The sequence below is a fragment of the Mizuhopecten yessoensis genome, unplaced genomic scaffold (assembly GCF_002113885.1).
Source record: "Mizuhopecten yessoensis strain PY_sf001 unplaced genomic scaffold, ASM211388v2 scaffold11035, whole genome shotgun sequence".
NCBI classification, from domain to species: domain Eukaryota; kingdom Metazoa; phylum Mollusca; class Bivalvia; order Pectinida; family Pectinidae; genus Mizuhopecten; species Mizuhopecten yessoensis.
The window spans coordinates 1-25,077 of record NW_018408846.1 but is presented as its reverse complement, the minus strand read 5'-3'; the positions used below and the strand labels follow the sequence as shown (position 1 = coordinate 25,077).

Below are 25,077 nucleotides of genomic sequence, written 5' to 3'. Positions count from 1 at the left end.
AATTGCATTTTTGTATTACATAAAACATCAGGAAAACAATTTCCATAGTATTACGTACCTGCCATTGTTAAATCACTTCCTGCAGAGATATCAGTGTACACCAACTAACGTTTCAAATTTATACTAACACATCAAACTGTCATTTCAGGACTGCGTTCAAAAGTTCAGCGTGACGTAGGAGGTACCGAAAACACGTTTACTTCGTGTATTGTCCGTGCTGAGAGAAAGTGTTGTAATGAGTTATATATTGACTGTGCCGTTAGGGAATGTGTAGTAACAGTAAATGTAATTAGTCTATGCTATTGTCCGTTCTGTTCCTGCAGGGTATAAACACTCCAATGCTAAAATTCAGAAATTTATCAAAACATTAGGACTTCATTGTATCACTACAAATATTTTTCATTATGAAATATTTACATTTGCATGGCATTGTCACTATATAGCCTCTTTGAAAGCTGTGCCGTTGATGGGACTTTAATTACCATGCCGCACGAGACATAATTACCATGCCGCACGAGACACAATTCTTAGCGTATTAATTACAACACTGACCGGAACTACAATATCCAATGTAAATAAACATGACGGCTGCTAAAATATCGCTGGGTATTGTGAGATTTGATAATGTCATTGTAATTTTATGTGCAAAATAAAAAATAAAATAAAAAACACTTTTATTACAACGAAAACAAGACCAAGGTCTGCAATATCGTACAAAATGCACATCGGTTGAAATCACCAATGCCGGCAATGGAAACAATTTTAACGCTCATGCAATTTATCAGAAATATCGTCTGTAATAAATGTCTGAAATACACATATTCTATAGACCTACTGACACATATGTTACAGACCTACTGATATGGGTCACAGCACACATAAACATTCGTCATTTCAGACATTTGTAACGAACCTGTGCTCCGTCGCAAGATCACTCACTTCAAACGCTATCAGTTTCACGCGTCTCGGATCCACGGTTCCTCAATTTCAGACGACATGTCAAATAACGATGCTGTTATAGAATCTACCGACTGTTGTCGGGTTCCCATACAATCAACAAATACATTCACGACTGGATTCTTCACAAAATGAGCAAAGGGAAAAGTTCGAATTAACTTCCAAAAATAACTCCCTCGTGGAGGTCAAGGTCCCATTCACGGTGTTCACTGTATTTATCCATGCGCGAAAGTTCCGGGGGAAAATCGAAACAATTTCAAATCTAACTTTCAGCTCAGTTTTCTATTGAAAAACTGGAATCACCCTATAGACATATCATACGCAATTGTATTGATACTAAATTGTGGAATAAATTTGAAGTGTTTGTTAAAATGTCGAAGTACTACTTTGTTTGCCAATCAGCACACGACAATACGCTGTTCAAACTATTGAACGAAATTGTGTGGACTGTCGATAAGGCGGGCATTTTTAATTTTAATTATAAATTATAAGTTAAAAAAAGAACATAAGTGGCAGAGAAAACGTAAATATAAGTATTGAACTGTTGTTGTATGGTATTTATGATCTATTTGAATGACACAGCTTTGCAAGCAAACAACATAATGCGCGCTAGTCATTCAAATAGATCATAAATACCATACAAAAACAGTTCAATACTTATAATCAAAAATTAGGTTGGATATAATTGAAAACTTCAAGGTATAGGAATATATATATCTCGTCCAATTTACAGAACCTATTTTATTTCTGCTGCCACCGAAATACATAGTTAATCAATACTTCACTGCTGTGTTGTTATTGAAATTTCCTCAATATCTTAGGAAACCCATCTAATTGATTTCATATACAGTCAATCTTTGACGTTTCGAATTTTGCGGGACCATCGGAAACAATTTCGAAACCTCGGTACTCTAACTCACGATTGTTGAACATCAAACGACTTTAGATCCTGTACATAAGACCGAATGTGATACGTTAGTGATTAAACACGGGATGAGAAAATTATCAATCTTTAAATAATCGGATTTACTGTAATAAGAATAACAAATAATATGTACCATGTTCATTGACATAGGTCTATATTAACATATCGGTATTTTCGTACAGGCTAGTTGTTTTCACTTTGATTTATACTGAACAAAAAACAGAAACGCACAAAGTTCGGCGTGATCAAGCCAAGCCGGAGTTTTTCAAACAAATAATCTCAACGGATACTCTTCAGCCACATTAATTTTGATTTCGCCATTGACTGAGATGCCACGCTTAACGCAAATTCAGAGGGGTAGAGCAATTGCGATGTTAATGGATGGTCATAGCCAAACTGCTGTCACACAAACTGCTGTCACACGGCAGTTTGGTGTTGGCCCGTGTACAATTAACCGTCTCTGTACACGTTTCCGTGCTACTGGGTTAGTTTCCGATCGTCCCAGGAGCGGTCGTCCGCGTGTAACGACCGCACGACAAGACATGGCGATTCGATTGTCGCACTTGCGCAACAGATTCAAGACAGCTGTGCCATCTCTGACACCACGGAGGCGGCAAGTGCGTCTTGACTGGATGCGCAGACATGGCCCGAATAGGTTTGGGATGCGTCGATGGAGGGGTGTGATATTCACCGACGAGTCTAGATTCTGTCTGTATCGCTCAGACGGAACAAAAAGGGTATATCGCAGACGCGGTGAGCGTTTCGCCGACGCATGGTTCGTTGAACGCGATAGATTCGGTGGGCCTTCTGTAATGGTTTGGGGCGGTATCTCCCATGGAGTAAAATCCCCTTTAGTGGTCCTGGATCAAAACCCTAATGCCGTTCGATACAGAGACCAGATCGAGTTCTCGAGTGAAACTTGATTATACATGTACTTTGAAACAATGTTTGAAGGTAGATATATGAAAGTTTGATTGTATTTGAACCTATTTTTCCCCACATATTACTATTCTCTACCTTAATTTGTTAAACGCGTCAGGGTTTAGAAGATAAGACAAATTAACCTGTATAATTAAAGTAACACTAAAACAATAAAATATTCAGTTAGTTACATCTTTGATTAACTCATCAAATTGTCGATTTTCTTCACGTGTTTACAGTTCATGACATAAAGTAACAGAAGGTATTTTACATTCACTCAATAAGTAACACCAGCACTAGGACAGTACATCATACCTTCAGTTCATGCCGGCACAACCGCATGCTGAGAACAGTATGTGTTTTCATCTGACAATTTTGACGATTTCTTCACTGTATGGTGTTTTTTCAGTGTTAGGTCAATAGGAATCAGATTTGGCACAAAAAGTTAATATGTGATTTATTTTGGTCGCTAATTTCTACAATAAAGTGTCCTTGTGCGATGATGTATATTTTTGATTTATTTTTCGAACTCTTTATGATAGTTGAATTAATGGTTCTGCTAATAAACAATATTAATCTACCGTCGGCCTTAGAATAGATTTTTATAATATATTGATGTAAATATAATCTAGCACATCACATATTCCAGTCAACAGAGATAACGTGCATAAAAAAGAAGCCAGTCGAATATGGATGCTTTGGAAGAAAGTATAGCTAGAAACAACAACAAATAAATACCAAAGCATCAGCAAGGCAGTAATTCTAACTACGATAAAACTAGGGGGAGATATGAACAAAGAAAAAGTTTAAATGAAAACTCTCGCAAAAATGCAAAGAAAATAGGGCCATGCGTTTCGGAGGGTAAGCGTCGTCTGCTTTATCAACGATATCCGCAATGAAAATCTAAGCAAAGTTCAAGTATTGCCACGTCTTTTGTTCACGTGAGAACAGGGGTAGTGGCAACGAAACAATGGCGTATGCTTTTAAGCTATCATTGTACTACATTTACCGTAGGTGATGTAGGATCCTGTAAAATCCAGGAGGTCACAGAGGATCTAAGGGAGCGGTAAAATGCATTGAAAATTTCAGTAATTTCAGGATCTGTGTAACCAGCAGTTGCAAATATTTATTAGTATCAATATACAACCATGAGTACTCCAATCAGTGACCGTTATTTGGACAGATTTTGAAACGTGACGGTGAAAATCCACGCAACCTTACAAGCATCACATGTTTACAGTTAGAACCCTGGTATTACGAGTCACGATCATGAACAGCAACACTGACTTAATGGCGAAAGATGTGTATATACCTCTGATAAGTATGCGTTTACATGAAATTGGTGATATAAAAATGACATACTGTAAACACCTGGTACGTGAAAATGCTGGTAACCTGTCACCAAAGGGTGAATAAATATTGTCATAGATTTTAAAAGGGTTACACTGGTTTGTATTCGGAAACAGAGAGCCCAATAATGGCGGATAATAATACGTATCCTGAGGAGTGTGGAATTCCCAGCATGGCTGTAAGTATTGTCTTGTGATAAATAACTCAAAGAATATTCAAACTTATTTTTAATGCATCAATGTGATATATAATAGAACAATTTATTGATATCACAATGTCATCCTACAAAGACAAACGGTACGAAAACACAACAGTAACTACGGACACACCAAATTATATGTGATGCCATCAGAAATGCCAAGAATAACTGAAGGAGAAACCAAATATCATACAAACATAACAGTCGATACGAAAGTGGTATCAAAATGGTATCAAGACATAATTTAAAGGTACTGTGCTGCTAACCTCTTTTTCTTATCAGCAGTAAATAACTGGTATTTCTTTATTTTTCCTACATAGCAAAAGCTATTAACGGAATACCAAACGCAGGGCCTTAAATGTGTCAATACAAACAGAAGAAGTTTACATTTTATTTGCTTACGTGCCGTAAAGAATTCGATGATTTTATATAATATCACGCAAGCCCCAATGGGACCTTTTAAAGTGATGAAATTTACGCTTCTTATACTATCGTGATCATTTGTGTTAATACTATTTCATAAGTGAAATATAAGGTCGTTTATCATAGCAGGTGACGTACTAGGTCGTCATCAACTTAGATAAAAGTACGTGTATGGTGTAAACATTACCTCTGAGCCTGTCGAACAATAAGTATTGTGTTGATACCACCTCTGACTCTGTCGAACAATAAGTATTGTGTAAACATTACCTCTGACCCTGTCGAACAATAAGTATTGTGTTAATACCACCTCTGACTCTATCGAACAAGAAGTATTGTGTAAATATAACATCTGACCCAGTCGTACAATAAGTATTGTGTAAACATCACCTCTGAGCCTGTCGAACAGTAAGTATCGTGTTAATACCACCTCTGACTCTGTCGAACAATAAGTATTGTGTAAACATTACCTCTGACTCTGTCGAACAAGGAGTATTGTGTGAATATTACATCTGACTCTGTCGAACAAGAAGTATTGTGTAAATATTACATCTGACTCTGTCGAACAAGAAGTATTGTGTAAATATTACCTCTGAGCCTGTCGAACAAGAAGTATTGTGTAAATATTACATCTGACTCTGTCGAACAAGAAGTATTGTGTAAATATTACCTCTGAGCCTGTCGAACAAGAAGTATTGTGTAAATATTACCTCTGACTCTGTCGAACAAGAAGTATTGTGTAAATATTACATCTGACCCAGTCGAACACATAGTTGTCATTCGATGGATTCTGTTCTCGTGGCATCTCGTGAATTGACTTATGTATACTAATCACGTTAATATGGCTTCATCCCTGCGGCTTGTGGTATAAGTTACAGTCAGGAAAAGGCTTCGCACGCTTATACTTTCCATAGATTTAAGTTGCAATTTGGAATATCTTCCTACCTATATTCTAAATAAAAATTCTGTGATTTTATGGTTCAATTTAACCGCAGTTTTTCCGCCGGATTGTGGCATGGTAATTTTAAACTATAATCACAAGTTCCAGCTTTCTTCCATTTCCTCCTAGATGTATTTCCACACAGAGCCGTGTCAATACATATTATTTCAAGCGTTCAAGACATCATCTAATAAAGGTAAAGTATCTGTTAACTTCAGTATACATTATACTGGGTATCTAGAGTACTGACCTCATTTACTATATGTCAGAGCAATACCCTAAAAATCCCATAATAGGCCAAGGCTTATTTTCAGTATATTTTCCACGGAAACTATAATATTCGTCATATTTTAGTTTCTCAATAATATATTATGTGATGTGATGTTTATCAGAAAACCCTGTTAAGGCTGACAGTGAAATGTGTTACTACCTGTAATCCAGGGCTTATTTTAAGGACGGCGTATTCTCAAATAAAGTGTATTACCACATTTGATTGTATATCAACGGTTGACTATTGGTTTTTGACACTTATGCAGCCACATAATGTGTATGTGGAAGTGAATTTGAAAATGTAACGAAGCTGTATTGAAGCAATTAATATTATATAGATTAAAGTTGTAATGAGGTCGATAGATAGTTGCATATCCCTTAGAAATAATTTCGTCCGACAAAATTATTTCTTCACAATTTCCTACACAGAGAGTTAAAAATGACAACAAAAACTCATTTTGGTTTGGAACATGTAGAAATTTTCTGTTTAAATTTATATATATATTTAATTTTTATAATTATCATGAAACAAAATGTCAAGGTAAAAAAAAGTACAGACCGAAATAACAGACCATACATTTTATTGTAAAAAGTAGTTCCAGTATATCTTTTATATCACGTCTGCAATGGTAAGGCTACGGAAATAGGATATTTAGGTATATATTGTTTCTTAATTTGAACTTTTTTCTTCTTGTTTCCTGAAAGAAACCCCTATTAACAAACATGGGTTTATACACATACAAATTTATCTCATAAGAGAATTTGAATAATGTCGAAACCAATACAATATCTTGTAATACATGCTCTATCATATTATACCATTAGGATTACTCGGAGGCTGTTTATGCGTGTTCGTCTTTGCATTTCTGTACGAGGGACTGAAGACTTTGAGGGATTGTTGCTTTTTTTGGCTGCCGGTTAGACATGTCAACCCCGTGGAACCAGGCACCAAGCAAAAAATCAAATGGACGTGGTTAGTATATGTCTGACATAAAGGACAGTCTACTGACGTAAAGAGTGGACAGTCTACTGACATAAAGGACAGTCTACTGACGCAAAGGACAGTCTACTGACGTAAAGGACAGTCTACTGACGTAAAGGACACTCTATTGACGTAAAGGACAGTCTAATGACGTAAAGAGTGGACAGTAAAATTGTTCATTTCAAATGTTATTTAACAATCATGATACGTGATTATCGGCTTGTTAGTACAGTCGTACAAGTGTGTTTGTTGATGGTTTATATCATTTAATATTGATTATTTCATATATCAGTTATATCATCATAGTGCAGTAAGTATACCGACCGTAGTTGTGTGTGGTTGTGTGTAGTTGTGTGTAGTTGTGTGTGGTTTTGTGTAGTTGTGTGTGGTTGTGTGTGGTTGTGTGTAGTTGTGTGTAGTTGTGTATAGTTGTGTGTAGTTGTGTGTGTAGTTGTGTGTAGTTGTGTGTAGTTGGTGGTAACGTAAATATATTATAGAAGTACAACAATGAAGTGAAGATTACAGCGAAAATACGTTTCAAAACTTACTGCATATTACTCTTCAAGTGCATTCTTGCATATAGCCGTCAAACCTCTGTTTTAAATATAAAAGGCTTTTAAAATGCATTTATCTATATAACTTCCATACTGACACAATACTGTAATAATTTTATTACCTTAGTATAATATCATTTCGGTCTACAGAACGATATGTTAAAAAGACACTATATATACATCATCATTTGCAGTAACATCTGGACATGTTTACGTTATAATTGTACTTTTACTTATAGCCGACGTTGTCGTTACAGGAGAGACATGTTTACGTATGGACACGTGCTGCAGGCCGTCCTCCACGTGGTACAGATGCTATGGAGCTACAGCATGATGCTGATCTTTATGACGTATAACGCGTGGCTATGTATGGCCCTGTTACTCGGAGCAATGCTTGGTTATTTTGTGTTTGCTCCGGCATCTACGTCAAAAGGTGACACCTTTGAGCACTGCCACTAAAACAAATGATGTTGTGCGAATGACCATACGTTCATCAAACTTCAAACAAACACGAAATGCATGATGTTCCGTATTTAATTTTACAGTCAACATATGATGCTCTGGTAAAGGGAGGTCACCAATAAATACCAAAGTACTTTACTTCTTTAACATTTGTATTTGAATTATGTGTATTTTCTCTAGCTAGTTATTATTATCAAATGCACAAAATTTTATTTTGTAAAGTTCATTGAAGCTTTCTTATAGCAAATGTAAAACAAAAACTCATTTGATGTCAGAAAAAAAAATCTTATGACGTCGTGTGTACGAATTGAAATATATGTTAATGAACATAGTTATGTAAATCCTTAGAAGAAAAAAAAAGTTCGGTTTGATGTTGTCTTTTGGGGGGGTTTAAACGCTCTAAAGTGGGTGCATTTAAAATACTCTGAAACGAGGACTTGTTTCACATCTTCTACATGGACAATGTCAAATAACATTACCAGGTCCCCCATAAACATATCAGTCTGAAGATAAAAGGAACCCGTCAAATCTCATGTTTTCTGTCATTTTACACATGAGATGAAAATTCCGTGAACTAAAAGTTGATATAACACATTGCATTCTAATGAAGAAATATGTTTTTTTCATGTGAATAATAATTGCAATAATAACATATAATATAATTTATTTGAAAATTTTAGTTTTTCAGCATTGATGTTATAACTTTAATACATGTTGTTTCAGAGGTAACCATCATGTACTTGATACACCTAAACATTAGTGAACAGGTAGGCATACCTACTCGAGGAATGTAACCGGCAAGTATGAATATCCCAAGCAGAGATCAAGAAAATATTATTAATGGCACACAACACTGGAATTGTATACAATACATTTTATTCATGTAAACAGTCGTTAAAAATGTTCATTTTACATCAGATCTAAACAACATGCACTTCGTAATAATTAACAATGATGTATATCAATCTGTGTCAGAAAAATCCTACAAATGGGACTCAATTGATGTAAGAATGAGTGAAGATTACTGTCTTTCGCGAACAATGGATTTCGAGACTTGACCTTTACGTACTTATTCATGAGAATGAGAATATAACACATAATCCACATCTATTAAAGGTCATGGGTCATCACATGGAGTAAGTTCACTGAGTACATATAAAACACTTATCACTCATAATATAATGAATTCGTTTATCATCACAGCGTAAACATAATATGGTAAATACTTCGTTCCATGAAGAACCTATTAATATCACAGTCAAATAGATACAAGCAATGATACTTTGTATTCAAATAACACATAACGCATGATGGAAGTACTTTCTTTCTCTTAAAAACATGTATCGCTTTCATTTTTCAATTCTTTCTTTACATTTTCCTCAGTGAAATAGCAAGTGTATATAAAGCCAGATGTAAGAAAAGTGACAAGAACATTACCACTGACATACCATTAAGATGATGAAATTCTCCATCAATTAAGTTGTGAACTATTGACTCCGGAATTATCCAACAAATATATCTTCCAATGAAATACAGGTTAGCAAGTAATCAATACTGTGACTCAATTACTGTAGTTGAGCGTGTAATTATTTCAGTTAAACAGTATTTACATTTTATAAAAAAAAAAATATCACAGCACCCGTATTTGTTCAAATGTTACTGTGTAAAATGCGGTTTTTATATCGTCAAAATAATACTCTTATACTTCTGCTCAAAAAATACACGTATATATCACAGTCACACACTTATAGATAGTATTAAGTATTCCTTAAATATATGTATCACAGTCACACAATTATAGATAGTATTAAGTATTCCTTAAATATATGTTTCACAGTCACACAATTATAGATACTATTAAGTATTCCTTAAATATATGTATCACAGTCACACACTTATAGATAGTATTAAGTATTCCTTAAATATATATATATCACAGTCACGCAATTATATATAGTATTAATTATTCAATAAATATGTATCACAGATAACGCAAAGCATATAAATGCACGCTTGTCTTCTCAATACATTCATAGTATATTATTTTATACTAGTGCGGACACAGGTAGCCAGCATCGTTTACCTTAAATCATCTTTGAATAACGTTGTTCATAGTGTGTTCAAAGACATTCTTTCTATGTAAGAATGATGTGGAAGGTCACTATATATAAACTAAACGCAAACACCTTTTAAACCTTGGTTAACGACGTGACGCTGTTTATATGGTACTCGGTCAGCATCTTGGTTTATGTTGAGGGTTTGTCAAGTACGCGTTAAGTGTGGCCCCATGTAGACCACAATATAGACCATAATATAGATCCTTATCATACATTGTATATACAATGGTTTATCCTATAGCACCAGTGTCAGATACATATCATAGTCACAGACACGCTCACGACTTGAAGTTCAGACTGAACATGCTCCCAAAACTAGCAATACTGCTCAACGAGGACCGTCTAGAGTTATTATTTTTAATAGAAGGACGTGTATGATAAAGTAGCTCTACTTTGCCCACCGGCTGTATCATGTTCAAACTGATTTTATTTATACGCCACTCTCTGCGCTTGGCATCTAACGGCGTCAGACCTCTCCGGGAGTGACAACTTGTACCAGAACTTTTCCTTTTCTCTTTCTTATTTCGGCAACGTCTCCTGCAACAATCTTTCAGTTTCTTTCGATTCTTGATGCATATTACCATGACAATGATAAGTACTACGAGTGCGACAAAACCAACTACGATGATTATAATGTACGTCATATAGTCAGGCAGGGCCGAGGTTGCAACTGAAAATAAATTAGGTATAAATATTAGTATACAACACTCTTTGAGTTTTGTATCTAACGTCTAGCTAACGAATCATGCAATAGTTATCAACCATAAAAAGAAATGGTAGTAATATGTGTAAATTTTATCATTAAAGCTACATTTAGGCACAAAACCAAGTATTGTATCTCCTATATTAAACTATGGGCGTTAGTTATATCTTAGTCCTCTCCTCACTTCTACTTAAACGTACAGTGTAGTGTTTTATCATTGCATTGACATCGAAAACAAATAACCAACAGATATTATTGAAAACGTATTTGTACTTGGACTTACCACAGGTTTCTGTAAAGAAACAAAAATATCAGCATTAATCATATGTGCATTTATGAATATCAACGATAACATGTATACGTTTATGTAGACATAAACAAATCACAGTGTTAATTTCTTTGACCGCAGAGTCCTCGTTATATTCAACATTGAATTTACCTGCAGTTTTTCATTAGATAACTTCTGATCAAACTTGAAAATGTTACCCCTACAACAACAGATGATTACCGAAGTAATTTGCAATAAACTGCCGCTCAGATTAGGCAGTAGAAAGTGATATGTTTCATATTATACATGGTTTAAGTAAATACAGTTTACACGCCACGTATAAGAAACATGTGTTTAACCGACCACGGTGATTATTAAATTATTTCTTTACCATCTCACCTGTTCTAGAGGAGTAGACATGGACGATCCCTGGACTGGTGACAGATGTGGAGGTCTGGGTGGAGTCTGTACAATAGTTAGGCACTTCTGTAGCATACGTCACTTCTCCAGTCTGGGAGATCACCTGTCAGTACGGAACAACATGGTATTCAAATATTCCAAAACTAGTACAAGCATATTGATCGGGACTTTGTACCTTATTGATTTTTGTACCAAACAAAATATTTATTATATAAGCAAAATTTGTGTCAAATAAGACTATGATATATAAAAAATACTTAACTTATTTTAAAATATCATCCAAATGAGTACACTTTTCGCACAAATGATGTCAGGACATTGTGACACATCAAATATATAACACACATTGTATAGCAGTGCTATGGTCCTAATCACACATCTAAGTTTAGATAGATTGAGTTTACTTACAAAACAGCTGAATCGGTATGTCGTGGAGCCGTCTACCGTGACGTCATTGTTCCACACGGACAGATACGTGAAGTTGTCACTGACGACAGAATGTAGACATGTCAAGGAGCCTCCGCCTGTAGTATTTGTACAATGGAGGAGCAATGTTAGATGAAATAAATGAAGATCATCTGCGGTATTTACTTTACGCAACATCTTCCAATCTGGGTAAATTACATTTGCTACTTTGTTCTTACTCATCAAAATATTCTTAAATTTCCGCACTTTTTCTTCCATACAATCACTGAATCAAACGTTCATAGTATTGAAACGTTCATCGTATTGAAACGATGTTAACTATAACACACTGCAACACTGTGTGTTTTGTTTGCACAGTGTTCCAATTTGCATATACATAATATTAATGTTCTTCCAAAGTGAATTGAGCTTTGGCATATGCGTATTTTGTTTGGCAGCGCATTACCATTGCGTATATGCTAACAGATGAAGATATTATTTAAAAATGTTGCTTTCTATGATGCATATAGCATATTATTCAGAGAAAAGAAAACAATAGTGAATGAGAAATCACATCGCCTGTTGCAACTAGAAAGTGCCGTCATACTTAGAAATATCGATCTAAATCTGTAGATAATAATATACTATGTAATATAGATGTACTCACTTGAGAATATAAGACCTGATGTACACGAGGCATACGTGTGGTTTAGAATTGTCGTGTCAGAGCATGCGTCAACTGTACTTCCGGTGCACGGTGTACTTTCTGCCGCATTTGATACAGTAACATTGTCGTACTTAGCCAGGAGTTGTTCTGGGCAAGTGGCCTGTGCGTGGCCAGATTCGACGGAACCTTTTTACAGATAATGGTAAACATTTAATAAGCATGCCAACGTTAAAATCTCATATTAACGATACAATCATCCTAAAATTATAGGCATAGCATTCAAAGGGTAAAGTTTTAATACGACCTGTAAAATAAATTAAATTTATAAGAAAATCTAGTCCATAAACAAAAACTGTAAAGTAATTAATGTACTTTCACCAGAGGGCTATTTTGTAGCTACTAATACTGTAATTTCTTCAGATTGTATAAATAATTACTCTGTCTTGAGAAAAGTGGGTAAACTTTTTCCTCACTCTCAGTTTTAAGCCAAATGCACTGTTCAGAACTTAGGTAGACATAGTTTTGTGTTGAGTGAAGCCTACCGTTTTTGATGAGTGTGATGAAGGCTCCATCATGATAAGGCTCTGGTTCGTTACAAGCATCAGCCATAGCCACAGTTACCCCGTCTACTCGGGCGTAGATGTTGTCATTGTTGGTGGAACTTATTTCTGTAACATACCACACAGTTTATAATGTATGATAAGCATTGCAATTTGTAATCACAAGTTGTTACTAATTTCTTTATTCGACATGCAGGGTAATTGAGTAAAAATTATTAAAAAAAAAATGACAAATTTCGTGAAAGTCGTAATAAGTTATTATATTTCCAAGAATGTTGGTCTTAAGAAAGTATATATCATAATGAACAGTAATGGCCTTGATGAATTTTTTAACAGTTCGCATGTGTTCATACATACTTGTGCCCATGTAGTAATAGTACTTGTACTGTGATACTCGGCGTAGATCTATACACAGGAAGCCTCGAAAGTTGTTTCCAAATATAAACGCTGTCTCCGTGGCTCTAGTAACGAAAACAGCAACATCACACATTAAGACAGTGTGGCACTTGGAACAAAGTAATAGTACACATTAAAGTTTGGCCGTAACATCACCACATGCAGGTAATACCTAGCAAATATTTCAGCCAAACAGTACCACCAAAAATGTTACAAACTTTATCATTACAGATGAATTATGATTGATTTGACCTCACTCACCTGAGTAAGTATTTAAAACCACTTTGTTCCTCACACGTAAAATCAAGGGAGGGAACTAGAGCTGACATGGCGATGGGGTAGCCGGCCATTGTGGTGGAGTTGAAGGTCAGTATCCCTTTGTGTGCGCTATACCACTCACCGTCTATCTCGGTCGGGAAAGTACACGCTCCATCTGAAAACAATCGTATCAAGTATTGTCAATGAAGTCTAGATAATAACACAGTGAATAGCATCAAGTGCTCAAACATATCGGAAGCAGAATAATATATAGTTATACATAAACAAAGAAAAATGCAATGTACAGGTATGTGTTCCAATTATGTTGTAACGCACTAAGACGTTACGATAAGATAACATATATACATGCACAACAGACATGTATTTACTTAAGCATTGAACTGTTTTTGTATGGTATGTTCATTCTTGCTTTCAGTAGTGTGTTTTCGCGTATTCCACTCGCGTCGTGCTGGAAAGTTTCCATCTTCGGCATATTGACACATATACGGTGTTAATTTGCATTTTTGAAGAATGTCAATTATATCGGCACGAATCCACCCTGTTTCTTCGACCTTTCCTCATGTTCTAAGAATTTCAAGAGTCTACGAATGAAGAAATCCTTTGTTACTACTGATTAGACACTGTAGAAATTTCACTATTAATTCTGTTAATGCCTAGAATCGTTTCACACATATCCGATCTCGAAGATTTCCTCACATTCAGAATCATTTTTGCCGTGTATTGCTGGAATACATCTGATTGTTGTTTGTCTTTCGCCGTTAGGTTATTCCACATTTCCGACCCATACAATGCGGTAGGAAGTATTGCTTTTTTATAAATGTTTACATATGTTAGCGGCTTTGTGTGTGCACAGTCTGATCCCATACGAGAAATAGCATGTAGCATATTTCTATCTTTTCTACAGGCTTTTTCTACAGCATTTGAACACTTTAGGTCAGATGATACATCAATTCCTAGATAAATTTCGGAGTCCACAGTTTTGATGATATCCCCATTCAATGTCCACGGGACATTAGTGACACACGTTTTGAACGAAATGATAGAGCATTTCAAAGAGTTAAATGTAAAATTCCATTTTTTAGCATATTCTCCTGCGATGTTCAGCAGACACTGAAGAGCTCTTGGACTAGTACTAATGAGTGCGATATCGTCAGCAACATATGGGTTAGCACAGTTAATTGATAAGATTATTGGGGTCACTCTTCTTGTTATGTCCACCGTTATTTATCGGAACTATAACTCCCATTTTCCACGTTTTTGATATTTCCCCAGATATTCGAATGTAGTTGAACAGTTCACTTAATTTATCTATTAGCAGTTTCCCGCCATATCTGATGTGTTCATTTGTAATATTGTCAATACCAGGTGATTTATTCAATTTCAACTGCCGTATACACACAATGATCTCGTCAAACGTAAATATTGACTCTAATTCATCGACGTATCTTTATGGTGGTTTGAAATCCGTCTTTCCTTTTAAATTATCCACGTAAAGTTTTACAAAGAAGTCTGCGAAAATGTCTACAATTCCAATAGGATCCCTACATACATTACCTCAATGAGTCAATGCTGTACATATGTCTGGAGATGGGTTCTTTCGTTTCCGTATTGTCCGCCAGAACTATCTTTATCTAATTCAGCAGTATTATCGAGCTCGTCTATATATGTTCTATGTGATTTTTGATGCATATTCCGGAATATGTTTGTAGTCTTTATATGTTTTATTTTGCTTCCCTCGCGGTCTATTTTCATTTATCCACAACTGTCTTTTATATAGAGCTACATTATGCGCATTTTCTATATCCGGTGTCCAGTACGGCTTTAGATACTGTTTGAGTTGACGTTTTGGAATTGCTTCATCTGACGAAAGCAACATACATAACGATAGTTGTTCAGATAACGCGTCTACTCCAAGTTGTGTAGACATATCAAAATCCTGAATTCTACTGAGTTTTTCCGTCAGAACTAATTGGTACGCGATCAAATGGTCTACACTTGCTATATCCCATGACGTATGATTTTTGTGGCTAGTTTCTTTTACCCCGAAGTATGGAATACTGAGGTCTAATGAACAGACTACTGGTAAGTGGTCGGATGCTATTTCAATATCGCCGTCGTCTAATATTCGGTTGTATGTAATGTTCGCAACTGTTGATTGGTCTGTGAATATATAACCTAACGTCGATTGGCATGATCTGAACGCGTAATCCTTGCCAGTTCTTGTAGGTTGACTGTTAAATAGAGTACGTCGGATTATCCATAATCCTTGCATTGAAATCACCCGCTGTGATAAGTTGTCCTCGTTGATCATAGAACGTTACTAGATCATGTAACGTCTGTAACGTTTCACAGTATGCTTTTATGTCGCTATCACTTTGCATGAACACACCAAATATGTATATGGGACTGTCCAGCGTTATACATGTACCTGTGACTTCAATAGCAACTATGCGTTCATTTGTTACATCGTCCAGTTTCCGAATGCTATATTGCAAAGACTTTTTAATTGAAAAGGCAACTCCTGTTCCACCGTTCGAGTTTTCGTAACAGTTTGCAAGTATTGCATAGTGATTTCCGTCGATAGTCTAAATATGTATGGGATTTGTGGCACAGTTTGTGTTCTGTAATCACCATAACGTCACAATCCGTTTCAAGTAGCAGTTTGACAACACATTTGCTCGAGGAGAAAATTCCTCTGACGCTCCATGTCATTACAGTTAGTACCAGTCTCGCTCCACTCCACTACTTGAAAAACCGACGCAACTCAAATATTCAATTTGCCGCTAGCTCGCCGTGAGGACGTTCCATGTCATCACAGTAAGTACGGAGTATCTGCGAGTAGTGAAGTCGGTTAAGGTGTTTTTTTGTTAACGCTAGTCAAAGTTGTCACGTGCATCGTTGTAGTTCCAAGAACGGTTATTTCCTCCGTTGTATCTGTTACAGTATTCGTCGTTGTCATCATCCCAGGAGTCTTTATTACGTATATTGTAATTGCGGTCACATGGCGCCGTTAACTACCCTAACATTAAACCGTCGCCTTTGGGATTTACTTCCAACATATCAGTGAGTAAATAGTGACTTCAATTATTGTTAACACCGAAATACATTTTCAGATTATTCAAATATATTGTAACACACACAGATGATTGACCCTTTTCATGATTTGGCTATAGGTATAGCATGTCGAAAATAACCTACACTGCATCATACAGCAGGTTCGTCCGTTTATGACTCATCGGTGATGCTAGGGACCAAAGAGATGGAAATATAAATAAGTCTAAAAAAAAATTGAAAAACTGAAAACACATTGTAAAGAAACAATGAAATAAAATCAATGACATAATGATAAATATATAAAAATGAATCCACCGTGCCGTAACAGCGACTGACACAGCCATCTGCCGTGACCAGGATTCGAACCTGGGTTGTCGCGGCCACAACGCGAAGTACTAACCACTATACGATCACGGCTGTATTGGCGGATATGAGGACGTCGTTTTAAAAAGTCCGTGTGCTTATCGACTACAAAATGTACTGTAGACATGCATATAAAACCTATAATTGTTTATATGTTCAATACTTATCCCAACCCTTCACTTACATATAATATACCAGGGAAATGCTATACATACATGAAACGTGTAGATTGGATTGAATATTTATTTATACTAAAAGGAAATGTTTTATTTGCTTACCTATAACTATTTTAAGCTGTAATTTAGTGTCCTCACTTATCAAATGACCTTCACAACTGTGTAACCTGATATTTAGTAATATGGAGAAGGCGATAACGGTACATCTTATGACATAACGATATAGATAATAGAAACAGAAGGGTATTTTTCGTTTTGCTTTTGTTTTTAGCGCGTTTATTTTACGCTAATATTATGATGCTGCTATATTGCTATAAATAATGTTAGCGCGACTTACGATATTGTATCAAAGTGGGAGTTTGGATGTCGCAACTAGATCCATTGTGTATTTTTACTCAATTATATCAGATTATCAAAAACAAGAAAAATCACAATAAAATTTCATTATGCAATGACAGATCAGAAATTAAATCCTGCAAATCAAGTCCTATAAGAAAATAAAACGGAGTAAACATTAAAACTTAGACTTGCCTACTAATGATAATAGTTGATGGGCCTCAAACTCCATCTTATATATCTACATCGTCTGAGTATACTAAACAAACAGTAGAGTAAGAGCAGCAGACACATCAAAACTAGTATATAAACCTGCATATTAGGACAGCTTTTAAGCATATGCAAGTATGATAATTGCTTTTTTCCCTTAAGTATCAATCTATAATGCAATAGGGTGTCACCTGTTTGTAACATCTGTAGGATGTCACCTGTTTGTAAAATCAAAAGGATGTCACCTGTTCATAAATAGGATGTCACGTGTTGGTAACTTCAAAAGAGTGGCACCTGCTTATATCATCAATAGGGTGTCACCTGTTTGTAAAATCAAAAGGATGTGACATGTTTGTAAAATCAAAAGGATGTGACATGTTTGTAAATGAATAGGGTGTCACCTCTTTGTAAAATAAATAGGGTATCACCTGTTTGTAAAATCAAAAGAATGTCACCTATTTGAAAAATCAAAAGGATGTCACCTGTTTGTAAAACGAATAGGATGTCACCTGTTTGCAAAATTAATAGGATGTCACCTGTTTGGAAATCAATAGGGTGTCACCTCTTTGTAAAATAAATAGGGTGTCACCTGTTTGTAACATCAAAAGAATGTCACCTATTTGTAAAATCAAAAGGATGTCACCTGTTTGTAACATAAATAGGATGTCAAGTGTTGGTAACATCAAAAGAGTGGCACCTGTTCTTACCATCAATAGGATGTCACCTGTTTGTAAAAAAAAAGGTGTGACCTGTTTGTAAAATCAATAGAATGTCACCTGTTTGTAAAAAAAAGGTGTGACCTGTTTGCAAAATCAATAGAGTGTCACCTCTTTGTAAAAAAGGGGTGTGACCTGTATGTAAAATCAATAGAATGTCACCTGTTTGTAAAAATAAAGGTGTGACCTGTATGTAAAATCAATAGGGTGTCACCTGTTTGTAAAATCAAAAGGGTGTGACCTGTATGTAAAATCAATAGACATATATACTATGTTATATCACACAATTTGAATGCTAAACTACACAATTTTAATGTTAATTCAATTTGAATGTTATATCACACAGTTTTCTATTACACATGAATTGATATACTCGGATTATTGATCTACATATAAATGACAGTACTTATAGGATCTCCAGTCAACAAATACAACTCTGATCTTTTAACTCAAACACGTAAAAGTTCTCTTTACAGTAGTTTGCTAACTTAATGCTGATGTACATTTAATTTTACAGGGCCACGACTACAATTATAACCGAACTACGTTTTAATAATCCAAAAAAAAGCATACGATTAAAAACTTTAAAAAAAATAGTGGTTTTGATAGAAAGAATAATAATAATCCGCCGTGCCGTAACAGCGACTGACACAGCCGTCTGCCGTGACCAGGATTCGAACCTGGGTTGTCGCGGCCACAACGCGAAGTACTAACCACTATACGATCACGGCTGTATTGGCGGATAGGTACAGTACGTGTTATTAAAATATGTGTCTTTATAACCAGATAACGACGTAACATCTGATAACAGAACACTATACATGTAGATTATAGATCGACCAGGTACATTTTTCATTATTGACTACTTAAAACAAAATGGACGTTAATAGTGTCATCATCTTATTTTGGTAAACATTCAGAATACTGTTATCATTCCGAAAAGGCAAATATATTTCATTCACATTTTACGACAAATTGAAAGTATTATATCGGCTTAAACGTTATGTGTAAGCAAATGCATGTTTGTTATCAGCAGTGTTTATATATAACACCGGGAGTATATCAGATCAGGATGATGTCACTGGCTTACCGTGTTAATTATAAGTTGACGTTACCAGTTATATTGTTTAATCCATTGAATAGTAAAGAGAGATATTTAAACTGTGGTTATGGCGAAAACGTTCAATTTTCAATTAACAGAATATAAAAATTGCTTTGGAACAAAACCAAAATGAACTATTTACTTTATAGTAATTTGGTGCAGTGAACACGCAGTGATTTCGTCAGCCTCAGCCAATAGTACTGAAGGGTCGTTATTGTTTATTAATAGTGTTACCCGTGTGCGTAATCTTATAGGAATAGGTAATGTTTTCTTCACACCAGTCACAATATCTTATGTATTGTTATTCAAAATAAATATATCTGTATGATAATAGTTTGAAACTATCATAAAGCAGTTATGATGACTTTTACCAGGGTGAAGGAACTACTGTATTGAGATTATCCTATATTCCAAAGACTACATGTAGAACGAAGACAGATATTGGATAGTACTGAATGTATCCTAAATCAATATCCACCTCGTTATGTCCTGTTACCAATAGTCCAGACAAAGTGTGCTGTGCTTAACACAAGTAAATGTGTCATAATTTTCCGTTTCAATGGAATACCGATAGAAATGATATAAGGAAAGTATTTATCCAATCTGTGATAAACATATATCAATCTAGACATTTACCATTACGTCGCCGAATTATCTTCAAGTAAATTAACTACTCTAACATTAAACCGTCGCCTTTGGGATTTACTTCCAATTTACATATTAGTGAGTAAATAGTGACTTCAATTATAATTAACACCGAAATACATTTTCAGATTATCCAAATATTGTAACACACACAGATGATTGACCCTTTTCAGCATGTCGAAAATAACCTACACTGCATCATAAAGCAGGTTCGTCCTTTTAGGACTCATCGGTGATACTAAAGACAAAAGAGATGGAAATATAAATAAGTATAAATTACAGTTGAAACCAAAAGATTTGGTAAAGAAAGTATCAAATAAAATCAATGACGTATTGATAAATAGATGAAAAATAATCCGCCGTGCCGTAACAGCGACTGACACAGCCGTCTGCCGTGACCAGGATTCGAACCTGGGTTGTCGCGGCCACAACGCGAAGTACTAACCACTATACGATCACGGCTGTATTGGCGGATAGGAACAGTACGTGTTATTAAAATATGTGTCTTTATAACCAGATAACGACGTAACATCTGTAACAAAACACTATACATGTAGATTATAGATCGACCAGGTACATTTCTCATTATTGACTACTTAAAACAAAATGGACGTTAATAGTGTCATCATCTTATTTTGGTAAACATTCAGAATACTGTTATCATTCCGAAAAGGCAAATATATTTCATTCACATTTTACGACAAATTGAAAGTATTATTTCTGCTTAAACGTTATGTGTAAGCAAATGCATGTTTGTTATCAGCAGTGTTTATATATAACACCGGGAGTATATCAGATCAGTATGATGTCACTGGCTTACCGTGTTAATTATAAGTTGACGTTACCAGTTATATTGTTTAATCCATTGAATAGTAAGGAGAGATATTTAAACTGTGTTTATGGCGAAAACGTTCAATTTTCAATTAACAGAATATAAAAATTGCTTTGGAACAAAACCAAAATGAACTATTTACTTTATAATAATTTGGTGCAGTGAACACGCAGTGATTTCGTCAGTCTCAGCCAATAGTACTGAAGGGGCGTTATTGTTTATTAATAGTGTTACCGGTGTGCGTAATCTTATAGGAATAGGTAATGTTTTCTTCACACCAGTCACAATATCTTATGTATTGTTATTCAAAATAAATATATCTGTATGATAATAGTTTGAAACTATCATAAAGCAGTTATGGTGACTTTTACCAGGGTGTAGGAACTACTGTATTCAGATTATTCTATATTCCAAAGACTACATGTAGAACGAAGACAATTATTGGATAGTACTGAATGTATCCTAAATTAATATCCACCTCGTTATGTCCTGTTACCAATAGTCCAGACAAAGTGTGCTGTGCTTAACACAAGTAAATGTGTCATAATTTTCCGTTTCAATGGAATACCGATAGAAATGATATAAGGAAAGTATTTATCCAATCTGTGATAAACATATATCAATCTAGACATTTACCATTACGTCGCCGAATTATCTTCAAGTAAATTAACTACTCTAACATTAAACCGTCGCCTTTGGGATTTACTTCCAATTTACATATTAGTGAGTAAATAGTGACTTCAATTATAATTAACACCGAAATACATTTTCAGATTATCCAAATATTGTAACACACACAGATGATTGACCCTTTTCAGCATGTCGAAAATAACCTACACTGCATCATAAAGCAGGTTCGTCCTTTTAGGACTCATCGGTGATACTAAAGACAAAAGAGATGGAAATATAAATAAGTATAAATTACAGTTGAAACCAAAAGATTTGGTAAAGAAAGTATCAAATAAAATCAATGACGTATTGATAAATAGATGAAAAATAATCCGCCGTGCCGTAACAGCGACTGACACAGCCGTCTGCCGTGACCAGGATTCGAACCTGGGTTGTCGCGGCCACAACGCGAAGTACTAACCACTATACGATCACGGCTGTATTGGCGGATAGGAACAGTACGTGTTATTAAAATATGTGTCTTTATAACCAGATAACGACGTAACATCTGTAACAAAACACTATACATGTAGATTATAGATCGACCAGGTACATTTCTCATTATTGACTACTTAAAACAAAATGGACGTTAATAGTGTCATCATCTTATTTTGGTAAACATTCAGAATACTGTTATCATTCCGAAAAGGCAAATATATTTCATTCACATTTTACGACAAATTGAAAGTATTATTTCTGCTTAAACGTTATGTGTAAGCAAATGCATGTTTGTTATCAGCAGTGTTTATATATAACACCGGGAGTATATCAGATCAGTATGATGTCACTGGCTTACCGTGTTAATTATAAGTTGACGTTACCAGTTATATTGTTTAATCCATTGAATAGTAAGGAGAGATATTTAAACTGTGTTTATGGCGAAAACGTTCAATTTTCAATTAACAGAATATAAAAATTGCTTTGGAACAAAACCAAAATGAACTATTTACTTTATAATAATTTGGTGCAGTGAACACGCAGTGATTTCGTCAGTCTCAGCCAATAGTACTGAAGGGGCGTTATTGTTTATTAATAGTGTTACCGGTGTGCGTAATCTTATAGGAATAGGTAATGTTTTCTTCACACCAGTCACAATATCTTATGTATTGTTATTCAAAATAAATATATCTGTATGATAATAGTTTGAAACTATCATAAAGCAGTTATGGTGACTTTTACCAGGGTGTAGGAACTACTGTATTCAGATTATTCTATATTCCAAAGACTACATGTAGAACGAAGACAATTATTGGATAGTACTGAATGTATCCTAAATTAATATCCACCTCGTTATGTCCTGTTACCAATAGTCCAGACAAAGTGTGCTGTGCTTAACACAAGTAAATGTGTCATAATTTTCCGTTTCAATGGAATACCGATAGAAATGATATAAGGAAAGTATTTATCCAATCTGTGATAAACATATATCAATCTAGACATTTACCATTACGTCGCCGAATTATTTTCAAGTCAATTAACTACCCTAACATTAAACCGTCGCCTTTGGGATTTACTTCCAATTTACATATTAGTGAGTAAATAGTGACTTCAATTATAATTAACACCGAAATACATTTTCAGATTATCCAAATATTGTAACACACACAGATAATTGACCCTTTTCAGCATGTCGAAAATAACCTACACTGCATCATACAGCAGGTTCGTCCTTTTAGGACTCATCGGTGATGCTAAAGACAAAAGAGATGGAAATATAAATAAGTATAAATTACAGTTGAAACTAAAAGATTTGGTAAAGAAAGTATCAAATAAAATCAATGACGTATTGATAAATAGATGAAAAAAAATCCGCCGTGCCGTAACAGCGACTGACACAGCCGTCTGCCGTGACCAGGATTCGAACCTGGGTTGTCGCGGCCACAACGCGAAGTACTAACCACTATACGATCACGGCTGTATTGGCGGATAGGAACAGTGCGTGTTATTAAAATATATTTCTTTATAACCAGATAACGACGTAACATCTGTAACTGAACACTATACATGTAGATTATAGATCGACCAGGTACATTTCTCATTATTGACTACTTAAAACAAAATGGACGCTAATAGTGTCATCATCTTATTTTGGTAAACATTCAGAATACTGTTATCATTCCGAAAAGGCAAAATATATTTCATTCACATTTTACGACAAATTGAAAGTATTATCTCTGCTTAAACGTTATGTGTAAGCAAATGCATGTTTGTTATCAGCAGTGTTTATATATAATACCGGGAGTATATCAGATCAGTATGATGTCACTGGCTTACAGAATATAAAAATTGCTTTGGAACAAAACCAAAATGAACTATTTCCTTTATAATAATTTGGTGCAGTGAACACGCAGTGATTTCGTCAGCCTCAGCCAATAGTACGGAAGGGGCGTTATTGTTTATTAATAGTGTTACCGGTGTGCGTAATCTTATAGGAATAGGTAATGTTTTCTTCACACCAGTCACAATATCTTATGTATTGTTATTCAAAATAAATATATCTGTATGATTATAGTTTGAAACTATCATAAAGCAGTTATGATGACTTTTACCAGGGGGAAGGAACTACTGTATTCAGATTATCCTATATTCCAAAGACTACATGTAGAACGAAGACAGATATTGGATAGTACTGAATATATCCTAAATTAATATCCACCTCGTTATGTCCTGTTACCAACAGTCCAGACAAAGTGTGCTGTGCTTAACACAAGTAAATGTGTCATAATTTTCCATTACAATGGAATACCGATAGAAATGATATAAGGAAAGTATTTATCCAATCTGTGATAAACATATATCAATCTAGACATTTACCATTACGTCGCCGAATTATCTTCAAGTCAATTAACTACCCTAACATAAACCCGTCGCCTTTGGGATTTACTTCCAATTTACATATTAGTGAGTAAATAGTGACTTCAATTATAGTTAACACCGAAATACATTTTCAGATTATTCAAATATATTGTAACACACACAGATGATTGACCCTTTTCATGATTTGGTTATAGATACAGCATGTCGAAAATAACCTACACTGCATCATACAGCTGCTTCGTCCTTTTATGTCTCATCGTAGTCCGAATTATTCTGACGATTTATTGACTTTTTTCATATCGGTCTGTCGTCGATTTACGTCAGAACTCCGACCCTCTATAATATGCGGGAAATATGCGACC

The 25,077-nt window shown here is 35.1% G+C and overlaps 2 protein-coding genes and 5 non-coding genes across 7 annotated transcripts; 1 reads left to right on the top strand and 6 right to left on the bottom strand.

The window, feature by feature from the left end:
* Positions 1-4,115: 4,115 nt before the first annotated feature.
* LOC110464816 (high affinity copper uptake protein 1-like) lies at positions 4,116-8,133 on the top strand. Its single transcript, XM_021520266.1, has 4 exons — positions 4,116-4,331; positions 5,842-5,908; positions 6,808-6,955; positions 7,776-8,133. Exons 1-4 carry the CDS (start codon positions 4,281-4,283, stop codon positions 7,975-7,977), a joined length of 468 nt encoding a protein of 155 aa, XP_021375941.1. The 5' UTR covers positions 4,116-4,280; the 3' UTR covers positions 7,978-8,133.
* A 2,174-nt stretch (positions 8,134-10,307) lies between these two features.
* Positions 10,308-13,949, bottom strand: LOC110464807 (the record flags this gene model as incomplete). The annotated part of the gene is made up of 8 exons (XM_021520246.1): positions 10,308-10,767; positions 11,084-11,092; positions 11,468-11,591; positions 11,897-12,012; positions 12,561-12,746; positions 13,103-13,228; positions 13,478-13,581; positions 13,778-13,949. Coding segments are annotated over 8 exons (1,229 nt in total), but the record flags the coding sequence as incomplete, so codon positions are not given.
* A 3,245-nt stretch (positions 13,950-17,194) lies between these two features.
* Positions 17,195-17,266, bottom strand: Trnah-gug. The gene has a single exon. It is a non-coding gene; the product is annotated as a tRNA-His (tRNA).
* A 2,043-nt stretch (positions 17,267-19,309) lies between these two features.
* Trnah-gug lies at positions 19,310-19,381 on the bottom strand. The gene has a single exon. It is a non-coding gene; the product is annotated as a tRNA-His (tRNA).
* A 1,406-nt stretch (positions 19,382-20,787) lies between these two features.
* Positions 20,788-20,859, bottom strand: Trnah-gug. Its single transcript has one exon. It is a non-coding gene; the product is annotated as a tRNA-His (tRNA).
* A 1,405-nt stretch (positions 20,860-22,264) lies between these two features.
* Positions 22,265-22,336, bottom strand: Trnah-gug. The gene has a single exon. It is a non-coding gene; the product is annotated as a tRNA-His (tRNA).
* A 1,405-nt stretch (positions 22,337-23,741) lies between these two features.
* Trnah-gug lies at positions 23,742-23,813 on the bottom strand. Its single transcript has one exon. It is a non-coding gene; the product is annotated as a tRNA-His (tRNA).
* Between the last annotated feature and the right edge of the window lie 1,264 nt (positions 23,814-25,077).

What these genes read in the sequence shown, in the direction of transcription:
- LOC110464816 (XM_021520266.1), top strand. Translation starts at nt 4,281, where the DNA reads ATGGCGGATAATAATACGTATCCTGAGGAGTGTGGAATTCCCAGCATG. An exon ending in CAAGACATCATCTAATAAAG is followed by an intron (nt 5,909 to 6,807) that starts GTAAAGTATCTG and finishes TTATACCATTAG; the next exon opens with GATTACTCGGAGGCTGTTTA. An exon ending in CAAAAAATCAAATGGACGTG is followed by an intron (nt 6,956 to 7,775) that starts GTTAGTATATGT and finishes TTGTCGTTACAG; the next exon opens with GAGAGACATGTTTACGTATG.